The sequence below is a fragment of the Enhydra lutris genome, unplaced genomic scaffold (genome assembly GCF_002288905.1).
Source record: "Enhydra lutris kenyoni isolate GAN:26980312 unplaced genomic scaffold, ASM228890v2 scaffoldscaffold29, whole genome shotgun sequence".
Taxonomy (NCBI): Eukaryota; Metazoa; Chordata; class Mammalia; order Carnivora; family Mustelidae; genus Enhydra; species Enhydra lutris.
Genome location: NW_019154113.1, coordinates 4,296,323 through 4,312,545, shown reverse-complemented (window position 1 = coordinate 4,312,545; position 16,223 = coordinate 4,296,323). Strand labels below are relative to the sequence as shown.

The window sequence follows — 16,223 nt, the reverse complement described above, 5'->3', positions numbered from 1 at the left end:
AGACCCAAATGACTTTCTCCCCACGTACAGAGGCAGGTGCGTTGGCCAAGGACAGAACTCCAACTACCAGAGTTTCAACTGATGATTCACATGTATTTTGCCCAAGAATCTACTAACGTTGCCCCATGATCAGGAAGGACTGGGTGACACAGTCATCACTGAACACTTGTGCCTCCCGTGTCTAGCACACCAGTTCCAAGCTGCCATCCTAGCTGTAGCCCCTCATTGAGGCACGGGCAGTGTCCTACCCAGTTCGACATGGCTCCTCCACGGCCCACTCTGTTCTTCTCCACAGGCCTCGGGTTCTAGTCCCACTTCCTCATCCTTTCAAGAGGAGAGCAAGACTCACCATCCCTGGCTTCCTCTGTCTACCCTTTTGGAATGCTTTCTGCCCTAGGCTTGCAGCACAGGATTTTCACCCGTTAATAATATTAACTAACAACCAAATATTAATTATTAATAATACTATCCCATATAACTGTTTCATTAGCCAGATAGCTTCCCACCCTGGTTATACACAGCCCTTGGTCGTTAGGAACACAAGAGGGAAGTCGACCATGGTGATCAAGGCTCAGAATTCAACCATCGTTTCTTCCCATGTGCTCATGACTAATTTCTAGATTTATGGAAAAAGTGAGGCTTGAGGGAGATGAGTCACATCTCAGAGTATATCAAAACATGCCCTTCTACTTCTAAAATGAATCACGGAGAGCAACTTAACACATGTTTTCAGCTCCAGAAAATACATGAAGGAAAGAATTATTAAGAAGTTCCTTTGGGAGCCTACAAGGGAATCTCTCAATGTAAACAACGAATCTGGATGAAATACTTTAATCCAAGTCTGAAACTTCCCATGCTGTAAGCCTTCTACGCTGGTTAAAAGCCAATCTTAGTTAAAAACTGGGAACTGGGATTTCCTAACCCTCACAAGCCTCACCCTTATATTCACTGACCTTCTCATCTGGAGCCCCCGCTGTCCCCACCCAAAATTAGACTCAAATGTCTTCAGACTCGAATTCTTAGTCCGGACTATTCCAACCTATTTGTAAATACACTGTTCTTCAAGTGTCCTGTTTCTGTTCTCCCCAACCCTCCGCAAGAGACTGTGAGTTCCACAGGACCAGACTATATTTGTTCCTTTATGTATATCAAGAAGACCTCAGAATCCTTCACACATACCAGATACTCAACAAATGTTGACTAATTTAGACATATGAGACCACTCTAGAATACTTTTCTGGCTAATTACCACTATCATGCAGGTTAATTTTGTTCCTTCTTATGATCGCGACTTGACAGCAGGATCAGTAAACTATAGCATATAGGCCATGAGCTAAGAATCTTTGGTTTTGTTTTCAACATTCCTTAAGAAAAGTGTGCAAACCCTGGGTTATGGACATTAAGAAGGGCACGTGATACCATGAGCATTGGGCATTATATAAGACAGATGAATCACTTACCTTTACCTCTGGAACTAATAATACATTTTATGTTAATTAATTGGATTTAAATTTAAATAAAAAATTTTTTTTCTAAAAAAGTACACAAACCCAACACTATTATCCTGCCCAGCCTGACATATATACTCTTTGGCCCTGTATAGTGTACTCCAGACAGAGCCTCTAGACAAGAACGTAACAAATGAGTCATGGTGTGAGGGGAATAACCAAAAGGGCCCTTAGAAATCTGGTTGGCCCTCAAGACACTTCTAGACAAGATGTTTCTTTATCCTATTAATTTAGCAACTTAGCTCCGAGCGCCCGACTCTATGGACAAACCCCAAGGGATCTGCCAACTCTGGGGATCATTGTAGCTGACTGTCACTCACCTCGCTCACCACAGGAGAGAAACCATGAGTAGGGAAAAGAAGTAGCGATAGGAGGTTATGGTGGAATGATAAAAAGCTGTTTAATGTTTGGCAGACAAATTCAAGTTCATAAAGAAATTTCCTTGAATTTAATAAAGATGCTAAAAATGTTTTTTGCATTTTTTTTAATATATACAGTTTCTTTTTTACAAAGTTCTGTACATAAACATAAATATACAGAAACAACCCCATCAACTGTCTGCATCAGTAATCCTCGCTGGTGGGCTCACCATTTACAAGGAAGACATCATTCAACGCAACCTGTCACAGAGACTGTCCAACCAGCAAGGACTTCTAACGTGAAGAACCATCACTAGGTTGCTTTTATCAAGACTGTTAATCACCTGGAGGGCTTTATCTACCAACTAGCAATTACCCATGAAATCAATGAGTGCAGTCACTGGCTTAACTGAAGTGTGACCGACTGTCACTACCACTAGTGGTGACATCTATATCCTATGCTGGCTTCAACCGTTAAAGATGCAGTGTAGTTAAGAGCAGAAATAAACCCCACTCCCCTTGGCTAGTCACTGTGAAAAGTGTGCGTAAGGCAATTGAATTCAGGGTTACCGATTCATCTTGCTAATGTCAAAAGTGACACTAGCAAGATTCTTAGCCTCATCCACCAGATGATGGGCCTCTGCGTCCAGGTCTCCAAGAGCACGTTCCACCTCCTTCACCAGACAAAGGGTTGTAACCTGGGATGAGAAAAAGGAAGCAAAACAGTACTGGGAACATTCTGTATAAAACATAAAATCGTGAGCCTGACACACAAAGCACTACGAAGATATGGATGCTCTTCTCACAGACCTTTTCATAAAACTTTCAGCTACCATGTGAAAAAAATACTTTATTCTGTCATTGCACCTTAAACTGACTTTCTGGTGGGAATAAAAGAAGCCATCTAGCTTCCTGGTCTTAACTCTTCAGAAACATAAAAACTGCCCAAAACACGCAATAAATTTGTCCCCAAAACCTCTCAAAATCACTGGATTTAGGTATATGAAGGCTTCTGCTGCAGTGCTTCATAAGATGTGTACATTCAAATAAGGACTGTGCAAGCTACAGAAAATAAATGTTAAAAAAAAAAATCAAAACAGAACGGAACTTTGACCTTCTATCGGTCAGACCTAGGTCATGCTCCTAACCCCACCCACTCATTAGCTTCCCAAAGTTAATGGCAATATTATTAACATTATTAACCTAGTGTTAATGGACATTAGGTGACCAGGTTGAATGCTCAGGCTTTTGGCCAGTGAGACCTTAACTGAGGTTTTGCTGTGGGATCTTTGGGCAATAACTCCCCATGCCTCTGTTCCCTCATTGATAAAACCAAGCTAGCCAGACAGCACCTAGCTCAGGATTGTTGGAAACACTGACAGAGACCAGACACAGAAGCAAGTCATGCATTACATTTCCAAAAACACCCACTCCTCTCCTAAATATCACTGTTTGCTCCAAAAAATATCTTCTGGCTGATTTTTTCTTTAAAGATTTTATTTATTTATTTGACAGAGATCACAAGTAGGCAGAGAGGCAGGCAGAGAGAGAGAGAGAGGAGGAAGCAGGCTCCCTGCTGAGCAGAGAACCTAGGGGGGGACTCAATCCCAGGACCCTGGAATCATGATTTGATCCTACAACCCTGAGATCATGACTGAGCCGAAACCAAGGGTGGGACGCCTACCCAACTGCACCACCCAGGCATCCCGAGAGAAAGTTTTAAAACAGCATTTTCTTCTCAGACACACTGCTCCTCCAGCAAGCCAGCTCTGGGTTCCTGACACAAAGGGAATAGGGCTCAGCCTTTAAGCGTGGCCCAGCTCGTGTCTGCGCTGCCTCAGAGCCCACGTGCCAGTCTCCCCAGGATCCCCCCATGATGCCAGCCTCTGCAGCACTTCTACAGACAGCCCCTCCTCCCACAGGGAAGAGAAGCATTCGGCCTACAACTGGTTCCTCCACAAAGCGTTCTGGCGCCTTTGCCCCCTCCTCCCTCAGGCTCCACGCGAACTGCTAGCAGACACAAACATGACTTATTTTCATTTGTGTGTGAGTCACATCTTCCCAAAAGGATGTGAAAGACCTCAAGAATGGGATGGAGACGAGAGCGACCGCATCACCTAGAGTGCAGGGGGCAGGAGTTGCGCACAGAAGAAAGCCCTGAATGACCATCTGTCCATGTGTCCTTGAGGAAGTTATTTGCAAGAAACAAGCTGGCCATGGCTGGGAGGACCAAAACCACAGTGTTCTAGCCCTGTGACGCACCTCTGCAGGGGGGGCAAACTATCCCTCGCCCCTCTGCTTACCTCTCCCCTGCCGGGGCCATGTGGAACGAGGGTGAGAGGCATACATCCGAGGAGCCATGACTGATCTCCCTTTTCAATTTCTTATTCAGTGTTTACTTTTTTTTCTTTTTCTTTGCTGATTGGACACTGAGGCCCAGGAGGGTACAGGCCTCCTGGAAGCAGGACCTACACTCACATCCTTGCCCTGGGACACTGGGCAACAAGGGCACTGAGCTCACCAAGCTGCTGACCGCTAGCCATTAAGGGATGCTTTGCATGGGTTTCTTTTATTTATCTTCATAATCCCAAGCTTAGGAATTAGCTTCAATTTACAGATAATAAAAGGAAGAAACAGAATCTTGTTTTTACAAGGTAAACCTACCCTGTAATTGCTCAGAATCTTTTAGTGTCTGGTACTCACCACCTCCCCGCAGCGGCTTCCTGTCAGCTTTCCGTTTTGGCAGGACTGACGAAGTAGAAGGCCCAGGACCATCTTCTTCTGGAGGCTTTCTTGCATTTCCTTTGTAACTTTTCCCTTCTTGCATGCTGTCCCACATTTCAATCTTCTGTCTCCTTTTTTGTTCTTCAAGCTGAGAAAGAATTGCACAGGTAACAGTATGAATTCATAAGCTGCCATCTTTCCCATAGAAAACACTAATTTTGGTGACTTTTTCATTTTAAAGTCCTTTAAAACAAACCTTCACCTGCGTTTTCTGTAGTTAATAACACTGCTGTCATCTAATGGTAGGAGTTTAACTCATAGAAACTTTCTTTTAAGATTTTATTTATTTGAGAGAGAGAGAGAGAACGTGAGTGGGGAGTGGGGAGAGGGAGAAGCAGACTCCCCACTAAGCAGGAAGCCAGACTTGGGGCTTGATCCCAGGACCCTAGGATCATGACCTAAGCTGAAGGCAGAGGCGGAGGGCAGACATTAACCAACTGAGCCACCCAGGCACCCGTGTTTTTATAAACTATTAAAGAAAGTAAGATGTGTCATGGAAAAAGAATACCGTTTCAGTTCTTCTGAAACTTGCCCACAGTCGGACATTTTTGTAACACGGAAGAATTCGCATTTGGAATGGGTGAGCATGGCTGGCAGCCTGCTCTGGTGCCGCCTGCTGGAGGTACCTAAGGAAAGCCGCTCGCTCCCTCTGCTTTGCAGACTGTGAGGCTCCAGTGAGAACAGATGGGAAAGCACTCTGAAAAGTCAAGTACTACTGGAAACAAAGGAAAATTAGTTTTAGCAGAAAACTGTGCACAATGAGCACCTGAGAAAGCTTGTCAACACACAGGGAGCAGACTCCCCAGGCGGAGGGAAACCCAGTGCCCTGGACCTTCGCCTCTGCTTCTTCCTCCTTGTAAAGCAGCATGCCTGCCCGACAGCCAGGCACAGGACCGCAACCTGCCTGTGCACAAACCTCTGTACCCTATACTCCTCACGCCCCAGGGAAGCCAGACCCGAACTCCTGCTCGCCCTGTTCCAGTTAACTGTGATGTCACGGGTATATGCGAGGAGATGCCTTAGGAAGCACATTTCCAGAAAATTTCTCCACGGCTTTCAGGGGCTGCTGCTGCTAACCCCCCATACCTGACCTCATGCTTCCACTGTCTGCAGGGACAAGAGGCCAAGGAAGAAATCATCTCTTGGCCTGAAGGCTAGTCTACACTCCTAGCTGATATGCAGAACCCCAGGATGGAACACAGCAGACAGGTCCTGAGACAGCAGGCAGAAGAGCTCATTTAGCTGTGGGTCGGACGGACTCATTCAGTTTGTTATTATTACGCTGCCTGTAAGTACAGGAGACAGAACCCCATGTGCTATAACAATCTTAAAACCGAACACAGGCTTTTGTCCCTTTCCCAGTTTTGGTGGCGGGGGGGGGGGGCACACTACAATTTTAAAAAGTCTTAATAATCTTTTAAAAAGATTATTTTCAGCTACATCAGCAAACTGCATAAGCGATCAAGCTATTTTACTAACACACACAAAAAACTCAGATGCTGAAGTCATCAGTTCTGACACGAAGCAGGAACTCAACCTAGTCTACAGCTCTCGGGACAAAACCATAATAATGGCTGGAGATCAACAAGGAGAAAAACTAAAATAGAACAGCTCAAAAATGGCACCTATGTATACTATGCTGCCATTTCAATGAAAAATTTCTACACGTGTTTATATTATAGATAAATATTTCTAGAAAAAAACCTAAAAATCAAACATGGAATGCTTGGGCAGCAGCAGGTAGAGGAACAAGGAGATCAGAGACTTAATTTTCATGGTACAGATTTTTATAACAATGTTTTTTTTTTTACTTTGTATGATTTTAAAAATTAAATAAGTAACAGTAATGTGCTAGTTCACTCTAGGTTAGTGACTGCGTTTAAGTTGAAAGGACACAACTGAACAGTGAAGAAGGCTGCCAACACTGGGTGACCAAGGAGGAAGAATGTGTGGAGGAGATGTGGTCTTGTTCTGCCCTTTCCTCCTGGGTTCCGGCCAAGCTGGGGAGACCAGCCACGTACCGGATGACCATGCAGAAACCACAAGAGCCACTAGTGGTGGCAGAAAGGCACAGGACCCTGGAAACACCAGAGACACAGGCAAAACCAACAGGAAGGCCAATTTCTCTGTTGCCTTAGAGCATGCAGACGCTTTCTTCTCAGAAGATGAAGAAAGGCCAGAAACATCTGGATCGAAACTTCTTAGAAAGCAGAATCTACAACCTGGTTGTTTCAGTTACACAGACTGGGACAAATCTGGTGGGTGGCCTTGCTTCTGTGAAGGGTGGCACAACCCACTGGACTGCTCAGGTCACTTCCAACAGCTGTCCTTGGCTCTTCCTTCCTCCTCCCCTCCTACTGATCCCCAACCAAACCACATGCCTTTTAAAAACATCTTTCAAAACTCCACCTCCTGCTCCCCATCTCACTCCTGGGTTGGGCCCACTGCTGACCTCCCCCCGGCTCTCCCTCAGTCCACTGAATGGCCTCATGTGAGAGATGAGGCCTGAGACAGACGATGGAGCAAGAAGCTGAATGTGTACTCTGTGTGTCCAGTGGCATGGCAATGGGACACACAATTTTGGGTGAGAATACTGTGAAGAAATCATTGAAAAGTAAAAAGGTAAATAAAGGAACACCTTTTTTAAAGAGTATTTACTCCATAAACGGTTAAGGTATTGCACAAAGAAAGGATGCTGACCAATACTGAGCTAAGTGGAATTGATTCTGCCATAATTAGTTGTTTCCAGTACCTCCCCTAAGGGGCAGGGGTGGGGAGGACATGCAGGCAAGTGTGCATACACACACACACACACACACACTCTCTCTCTCTCTCTCACCCACGAAGCAGCAAAATATTTCTTAAAAGCACGTACTGAATTAAAACCAGCTCATACCTGTCTTAGTTTTTCCTTATGCTTTTCAACTTGTGCATTTAATTCTTCTTGCATTTTCAAACGAGCAGCTGCTAAAGCCTCCTGTCGTTTAACGACAACATCAGGTTCTAAAATGTCAGGAAAAAATTTGAGAAAAAAAGAAACTCTTGAGGTCCGTATTATTAGGATACAGAAGTACTGATGTCAAGCAGTGTAAAAACATGTACTTTACATGAAAATTCTCCTGCTGTGCATAAATTTTGCTGCTTATGGGGGCAGAAGACTGTCTTACTGCCGTGCTTCTTAGCCCCCCGTTAAAGGTGCAGGGCTCCAGATATCCCTGTGAGAAACATGTCTCTGGGCTCCCTCAGCAATTCCCACTCAGAATGTAAGTGGTCTGAGGGGCACCCCTAGATTCCATTCCATAACCTGGGCTTCTAACATCTAGTCTCCAACCTTACTGGAATTGGAAAAGATAACAAGGGAAGATAGAATTTTCTGACTACTAGCCATCGCTTATTTAGCCCAGATCCATACCACAAAGAGGTAAAGATCTTTAGGCATTTTACGCTTGCTTCTACAGAAAAGAAGAATCCTTCCAGTTAGTATTAATGGAAATGAGCTCCCCAGTTTTATCAATGTTTCCTCTGCTTTGTTTTATATAAATACACTGTCAAGCTCTCTACCTGCTCATCTATTCAGACAACCCTGTCCAGAACCACCTCAGGGCACACACACAGCGGTGTGGCCATTTTTAAAGAAAACTAAGTAGAACTATGTGTTCACATCAGCACTCTCCAAAAGTATAAGCAACCATCACTACCTACACAGTGGTGGAAAAAAGAGCACTTAATTGAATCCACATAAAATGGGCCAAAGTGTTGTGGTCCAGGTAGCAACGGATGTGTGGGTCTGTGCTTGCGTGGTGGGAGATATGACTAGAATTTTATCTTTAGAAACAAAACAAAATCATACTTCCACTTCACAGAAATGTAAATTTTGGTAACATTTCTAACTTTCAGGTCATTCTTAGAATAAAATCGAGTGTGGATTTTTTTTAACCATGTTCCCTATAAAATTGTACAACAGCACAACATAACACTTTTGACTGCACGCCTACTTTTTGCAGTACCTCACAGAAACAAATAGGCCTCTCTAAAAATGCCCAGCCTACCATCGTCTTATAAACCTACTTTTCAGTTGTAAGAGCGGGTCTCACCCTGCAAGCACGACACTCGTAGAGATGGCTTCACCAGGCGACCGACGCTGTTTCCTAACACCCCTGCCACCCTCTTGAAATCCCGCATTTATGTAGTTTGTTGTCAGAAGTACAGCCAGCAATCAAAAAGACTGAGAGAATGGCAGGACCACAGAATTTCATGGGAGGAGAGGAGAGGTATGTTTGAGAGAAGGACATTCCTAAGTTTTTCTGCTAGTGACTCCTTTTGTATTACGACATTTGCTTCTCCCCAAACTCTAACCGTGCTGAGTCAGAAGACTGATTTGTATTTCAGTGAGCTGCCGTTCCAAAAGTGCTTGACATTTTAGATACGTCCTCAGAAACTAGCTTCTGCCTAGCGCAAAAGGCTACTGTTTTCCGAGGGAGTACGTTTTTGAAACTACCAACTGTAACTTGAAATCAGATCTGATGAGGAAGTTGTGAAAATCAAAATGTGGTGGATATAAAGAACCACGGCCGAGTTTCCTGCACTTCCAATGGTTCTAGAGATTCAACAGGCAGACCCGCAAGTCTGGAGAAGCTGTGACATTTTCATTTCAATCCACACTATAAATGAAAAACCATTTAACAGGATATGCAGTGAGTGCTCTACCCACCATCAAGCAGGTTTTCCGTCGCATTAAAATCTCTGAAATTTAAAAAAAAAAAAAGAAAGAAAAGAAAAGCTACTGCACATTCCCCAAAATCAATTACAGAAGCATAAAATGGCTTTCCCTTCACACAGATTAGAATCGTGAACTTCTTGCTCTTCCTAAGAGACTAACTTCTAAACACTAACCCACTGCGGCCGCGGCTCGGTCCAGCTGCCTCTGTCTCAAGGCCCTCAGCCGGGTGGAAAGCTTCTGAAACACCACGTAGAGAAGGATGCAGCTGAAGACGATGTACCAGCCATACGTGGCTAGCAGGGAGCCCACTGAAAAGAAGCAAACAGTTTTCAAGAAACCGAAAGTCATTACCACACTACTAGACTTTTTTTCCATAAAATTCAACGAAGACGACGGGAAGTGTAGCTCCTGCCCGCAAAACCCTCCGGGTCTGGCGGAGGAAATGGCCTCCTAAGGAGGCAGTCAGAATAGAAGCGAGCACAATTCAGGGGTCACCGAGAAGGGACTCCTCAACCATGTGGGGAGTTGAGGGGCAAGTCCGGAGGCTGGAGGGCACTGCCGAGCGGGTTTTGATGGGGGAAAAGGAAGTTTATCCTGTTCGGGAGGGCAGAGACCTTTCAGACCTCGGGAACTTATAGAAAGAGGTGGCTGTGGGGGCCGACACAGCGCCGGGCGTGGGTGGAGGGGGTGACGCGAGACCTGGAGGAAGATGCCCAGGGCCGAGCGGCTCCAGTGACCGCAACCCGGAAGGGCTTGCTTCGCATTAAGTAAAGGATTCGCGCAAAAAAGAGACCGACGGCCCCGCCCAGAGCACTGTGGCTCCGGGACGGCCTCCGCGCGTGTTCCAGGCCCTCCTCCCGGACCTGCGTGCGGCGCCTCCCGGCCGCCGGCCAGGCTTCCGCCGGCCAGGCTTCCCCCGGCCTCCCCAGGCCCGGCCCGGCGCGCAGCAGAGGACGACCCACCGAACATGGCGGCGCCCGTGGGAGCCGGCTGTACGAGCCCGTGGCCCGCGGCGACTCACCGGTGACGTGCAGGTAGCGCAACCCCTCCGTCTCCAGGGCCGGCCGCGCGGACAGCTGCTGCCCGTCCCGCTCCATAGCCGCCACTCAGCCGCGCAGCCGACCGCGTCAGCTGGAGCCTGCGCCTTTCGGTCCGCCCCTACATACACGTGGCGCGCTCCCGAGCCTAGCGTCCCAGAGTTCCTGCCAATCGTGCCGCCACCCCGCCCTGAGGCCCAGCCAATCACGGCGAGGGCGTGGCCAGCCGGGCGGGGCCGGAAGTGTGGGCGGGGCGGTGGCAGAAGGCCCCCGGCCTGCCCGGCGCGGTGTATCCTCACAGCGTCATTGCTCGCCCGAGTGAAGCCGCGTGACGGGTCTCCGGGCCGGCACCGGCTGGCATGTTTACGTTTGTACTGATTGCATACCGAGATCATGGGGTTAGGGGCCACCTGGAAGCAGGATTTGCGCCCACATCCTTGCCCCAGGCCCACTGGGCAACACAACTAGGCCGGCAGAAATCCGTCTGATGAGGGTTGCCGCGGAGATCCGCCCCCAAGGCGTGCAGATGAACCCTGGCAGCCTCCTCCTCCAGCTGCCCCGGTTCCATTTCGGGCTAAGGAAGTCCTGTGGACCCTCACGGTTCTCTTCCCCTCCAGAGCCAAAACCTCCCGGGAAAGAATTAAAGCAGTAGCTCCAGCACGTATCCAGTCCAACACTGCTAGGTGCCACAGGGCGGTAGGAGGTGTTCAGAATAGTTTCCTGGCCGTTTTTCCTCGCCTGCAAAGCCTTCCTCCACCGCCTTCCACTCCTCTCCCGTCACTACCGCTCCCAGGCCTACCTTGACCACCGTATATGAAATTTGAGCTTGAGTGTTTTTGGAGAAGCTTTTGAGGTGAACACGCCTAGCTGTGTCTCGAAAGGAGGGTGGAGAATCCGGAATACAGTCGTGAAAAGACAGCGAAGAGGGGATGACGTCAAAGCTCTTCTTCGCCTTGAAAACAGGCTCTTGAAATGGGGAAATTGAGGACTCTGGATTTTGTCAGTTAAGGCTGTGAAGACAGCCATTGATTTGATGAGTTTAGGAGGGCGACATTTTATTCTCTCCTTGATATTTTCCTCTCACTTGTAAAAGGTGACGAACCATCACTCTTTGTTTTGAAGTGGTTTCTCCCTCCATCTGGTATCTTGCAGGAACCTGATATGCTAGAACTGAACTATTTCTTGGGATTATGACTGCAATACTTGACTTGGGATCAGTTTTAAATATACCTTGTGGGGGCGCCTGGGTGGCTCAGTGGGTTAAAGCCTCTGCCTTCGGCTCAGGTCATGATCTCAGGGTCCTGGGATCGAGTCCCGCATCGGGCTCTCTGCTCAGCGGGGAGCCTGCTTCCTCCTCTCTCTCTCTCTCTCTCTCCGCCTGCCTCTCTGCCTACTTATGATCTCTGTCAAATAAATAAATAAAATCTTAAAATAAATAAATAAATAAATATACCTTGTGTATAAATAGTGATAAACTAGTCAGGAGATGGGGGTTGCCCAGCTTGTTTGGTTATGCTCTGGACCTAAGGTACCCAATACAGTAGGAGTCACTGTCCATGGAAGCAGTTGATGAGGACCTCTCTTGTCTCTCAGAGCGTTAATATCCTGCAAAGGGATTGGGCACAATTTTCTATTAATGCTTGGTAAGTTGATTTTTTTCTTACAGTAACTTAGTGGTTAAGATTGCTGCTGGTAGGGGTGCCTGGGTGGCTCAGTGGGTTAAGCCGCTGCCTTCGGCTCAGGTCATGATCTCAGGGTCCTGGGATTGAGTCCCGCATCCAGCTCTCTGCTCAGCGGGGAGCCTGCTTCTCTCTCTCTGCCTGCCTCTCTGCCTACTTGTGATCTCTGTCTGTCAAATAAATAAAATTAAAAAAAAAAAAAAAAGATTGCTGCTGGTGTGGGTTGGCTAAGAAGGTGTGTGTTTTTTTTTTAATTTTATTTATTTATTTGACAGAGATCGAGAGATCACAAGATCCAAAGGCAGAGGCTTAACCTACTGAGCCACCCAGGTGCCTTGGCTAAGAAGGTTTTTAACAGATACTTCCCTACCTTGACAGAAGGTGTCACATTAAGATGTGAAGGCTTCAAGAATGTTGTAGTGAACATCATTTCAGAGCTCACAGTGTAGCTCAGGAATTATGATATTTGGAGTAGCTATGGAGGAAGATCCTACCTCGTAGAGATCCTACCTTACTGTTGCCAGCTTTCAAACCAAGTCAATGAATTAAATCAACTTGCATATCATAAAAATGCCAAAATATTGTATATGGTTAAATGGGGGAGAAGAGTTTGCCTTTTTTGCCTTGTTTACCGACCCTGCCCTGCAGCGTCTGCAGGCATGAAATTGGAATAAATTTAACATTTAATCTCTATCATTTAAACAAAAATACTGAATAATTTTCTCACTCAGGACATTGTGATATAAAATAGAAACCAGCACAACAGTAATGAAAATAATGCACATTTTTAAACACGAAGAAGTACCTTTGCATACTATTATAAACGAGTCTCTGTTTACATATGTATTCACAGTATTATGAATAGTATATTCAATTAAAAATCTAATAGATTTTGAATTATGAGGCTGCAAGGATAAAGGGGTTCTGCTTCAGTTCCTAGCACAATGCTGTTCTTAAATTCCCATTAATAGAAGTTATTCTTCCTACCCTGGCTTATGCATTACCTTTGTCACTTTAATCAGGGTTTATCATCTCCCCTAGCTTATCTAGAACCTTAGAGTTATTTCAACATACACTTTGTTCAGTATAACTGCTCAGGGATTATTTGCAAAAACAGGACAAAGATATCCTAACTAGTCGCAGACCATGGTAGACTAAATGACTGGCAATTCATCACTGTTTCTTGCAGCATATCCTTGCAATAGCCTCAGGGTGGAAGGAGTATTATTTGCCCACCCTTTGACTTTGGACTTGACCAGGTGGCTTGCCTAGGTTAATGACAAGTAGGCAGACTCAGCAGTGAGTCAGTTTTCAGAGCAGGTTTTAAGAAGTCTCTATTGTTTCCTCCTTGTGCCATGGCCCAGTTAGCTGACTTGCCCAAGGACAATTAGATATGCAAAGCTGAGCCACCCTCATTAACCCACAGACCTGCAAGGAAAAGCAAAGCCAGCTATGAGAATAAATGGTGGTTGTCACTTAAAAACCTGAGTTTTGGAGTGGCTTGTTAGGCAGCATTATTGCGGCAATAGCTAACGGATAAACTGCCTAACCTCACCTCTTCGCAAAAGTATAGGGAACAAGACAGGATTAAAGGTGTTGGTAGCTAAGGGGGATTACAGAGATGGAAATCAAACAATAATGTTTCTCAAACTTGAATGATCCTTTCAATGACATTCTTGTTGATTCCTACTGTAGTATTTAAAGATTTTGAGACAGAGAGAGAGAAAGAGAGAAAGAGAGAGCTGTGTAGAACTGGTGGGGGACGTGCGGCTTGATCCCAAGATCATGACCTAAGCTGAAAGCAGACATTTAACCTACTGAGCCACCCAGGAGCCCCCTACTGTGGCACTTAGATTATATTAAATATCTACACATGTAAAACTATGTATGTGTATATATAACTGCATACATTTCCTAAATGTATAGTTCTTAGAACCTAAAAACCTAATTGCAAATGCTGTTATGGGATTTCCTTCTTCTTCAGTGCCCCAGTTCTTGGTTACGCCACTCCGAAGAATGAAGACGTAAACCAGATGAAGAGTGCTGGACAACAAAGCGAAGACAGTCAGGTGCCAGTACAAAGCTCCCCAAGAGGAAAGGGTTCCCAGAAGGTTGACATCCGGGTTTCTTAAGTCTAGGGGTTTTTATGGGCTTTGTTGGGAGTGCTCTTTTAATCTGATTTACCCTCCCTGCACCTGTTATCCAATCAGGTTTTTGTCATCTATCAGGTGGAAAAGGTTGGAGGGCCCCTTCCAGGGTGGTGTAAAATCCTTCTAAGGGTGGTTTCCTCTTGTGGGAGGGCACCGTGTCCCAGAGTGCCTTTCTTCCAACTACCCTTCACCAATACTACAAAACTAGTAATATTCAAATCAGCATCTCAATGTAGTTGCACAGAAATAATTATTTTGTGTGTTGCCTTGACTATGCCACCGGTAAAAGTTCCTACTATAAGATGATAGAAGTTATTATCTTTGAGTGAACCTCATGTTCTGCAAAATTGCACATTGAAACCATAGGGCTTCTGGGAAAAACTGCTTTGAGACAATCCCCATTTTTCTGGTTCTGAGATTGGTGGAGCTCTAAGCAAAGAAGCCCTCACATTCATCTTGTCAATTTCTGCAAAATCCTCACTTGGGACAACAGTGTAAGTACTGTAACAAGACCTCCTTTTGTTTTCTCTTAGCAGCCTGCAAATCATTAACCACGGGCCACTAAACTGTTTGGTGCCAAAAACAATCCTGTTTAGTGTAGATCCACTCAGGCAACAGCACCAGAGTCTCGTATTATTTAAGGACTGCTCACACTGAAAGCCGGGACCGGAAGTAAGCTAAAGGTAAGGAACGTGACTGGAGGGAAGTGATCCGCAACCAGTTCGTTATTACGGAGGGTAGTGACCAGAGGCCCATTCAGAGTCCCCTTGATAGGTGGCTAATAAATGGTGGGAGCAGGGAGCCTCCTGACTAGGATGGCAACAGCTTCCCTGGATCTTAAGCATGGAGGAAAAAACTGGACTCATTTTAGCTGTCCTGTCAGAGGCAGCCACGTCAGGTCAATGTGCACTGACAGGCTCTGTGGAAGCAGAAAAGGCAGCCTCATGGCTTCTGTCATGCAAGACATTGTAGAAGCTAAATTCTGAGCCAGCCCAGGAAGATCTCTTAAGACCACCTCCCCACCCCGGAGGTCTTCTGTTCTGATCGCCTGTATACTTAGTAACGCTCTACTCCCAGAGGGCACCTTGGTGAGGGGGAACAGCAGAGCATCAATTGCAGGATTATCTTGCTTTCAAATTAAATTAAATTAACTTCTAGTGGATAAATCCATCTACTGCCTATTTGGGTTAGTTCCTGGGTGCCTGAATGCCCCAGGAGATCATTAAAAACATCAGCCTTCCGGTCTGTCAAGGTGAGGGTACAAGAAAAGCAGAGCAATGCACTCTGGTTCTGGCCAACAATAAATGGGTCATACAGGACTGTTCTAGGAGTTGAACGGCGTCAGGTAGATGTTAAGGAAGTAGTGAGAGGGGAGGCTGGAAATCGTCTGGGGAGTGTCATCCTCTGAGGGACAGCACCTGAGAACCTACTGCAAATGCAGCCCCAGTCCCCATGATCTTGCTTTTGAACACGGTGCCCTGACGTTCATAGCACATTGGGGCTGGAAAGCACTGGTTTAGGGCCATACTGAGGAAATCTGCAGGCCAAGTTCTCCTGATGCCCAAGCTCCATTTCCTTTCAATGCTCTGCCCTCTTCTTTTCTACTGCACGCAGGTTTAGCCCCACTGTTGCCCTCAGTTCTGTCTTCCCAGCTAGGCTGTCAGCTCCTTGAAGGCTGAGTTCCTTCATGGCTTATGCATCTTGTGAGCACTTTACAAAAGCGAATCCGGCCAGCAGCAATCACCCACGACTGTTCAGGGGTCTGCTGACAAGAGTGTTTCTCACATTTCTCACCCAAACCAACACCCGCAGATGGAAAGACTGCACAGATGGAAAGATGGATGGTGAAGGCACTCACCTCCACCACCTTGTTTTTACGATTAGCCTAAATTGGCCCCATCAGGGTGTGAAAATGGAACAAAGCATCCAGAAGCTGTGAGTAAACTGCCGTAGCCTGCTCACTGGGCCAAGACTCCCCCGTCCCCC

General features: G+C 46.2%; 1 protein-coding gene across 2 annotated transcripts; it reads right to left on the bottom strand.

The window, feature by feature from the left end:
- Positions 1 to 1,987: 1,987 nt before the first annotated feature.
- On the bottom strand, positions 1,988 to 10,548 carry LOC111152591 (selenoprotein S). Of its 2 annotated transcripts, none has more exons than XM_022511097.1 (5): positions 10,393 to 10,548; positions 9,545 to 9,679; positions 7,548 to 7,654; positions 4,571 to 4,739; positions 1,988 to 2,565 (listed from the first exon to the last, which is right to left on the bottom strand). In XM_022511097.1, the coding sequence occupies exons 1-5, from the start codon at positions 10,466 to 10,468 to the stop codon at positions 2,486 to 2,488; spliced, it is 567 nt and encodes a 188-aa protein (XP_022366805.1). In that variant the 5' UTR covers positions 10,469 to 10,548; the 3' UTR covers positions 1,988 to 2,485. The 2 variants fall into 2 exon arrangements, with proteins under 2 accessions (XP_022366805.1, XP_022366804.1); XM_022511096.1 differs by lacking the exon at positions 10,393 to 10,548 and adding an exon at positions 10,235 to 10,340.
- Positions 10,549 to 16,223: the final 5,675 nt, after the last annotated feature.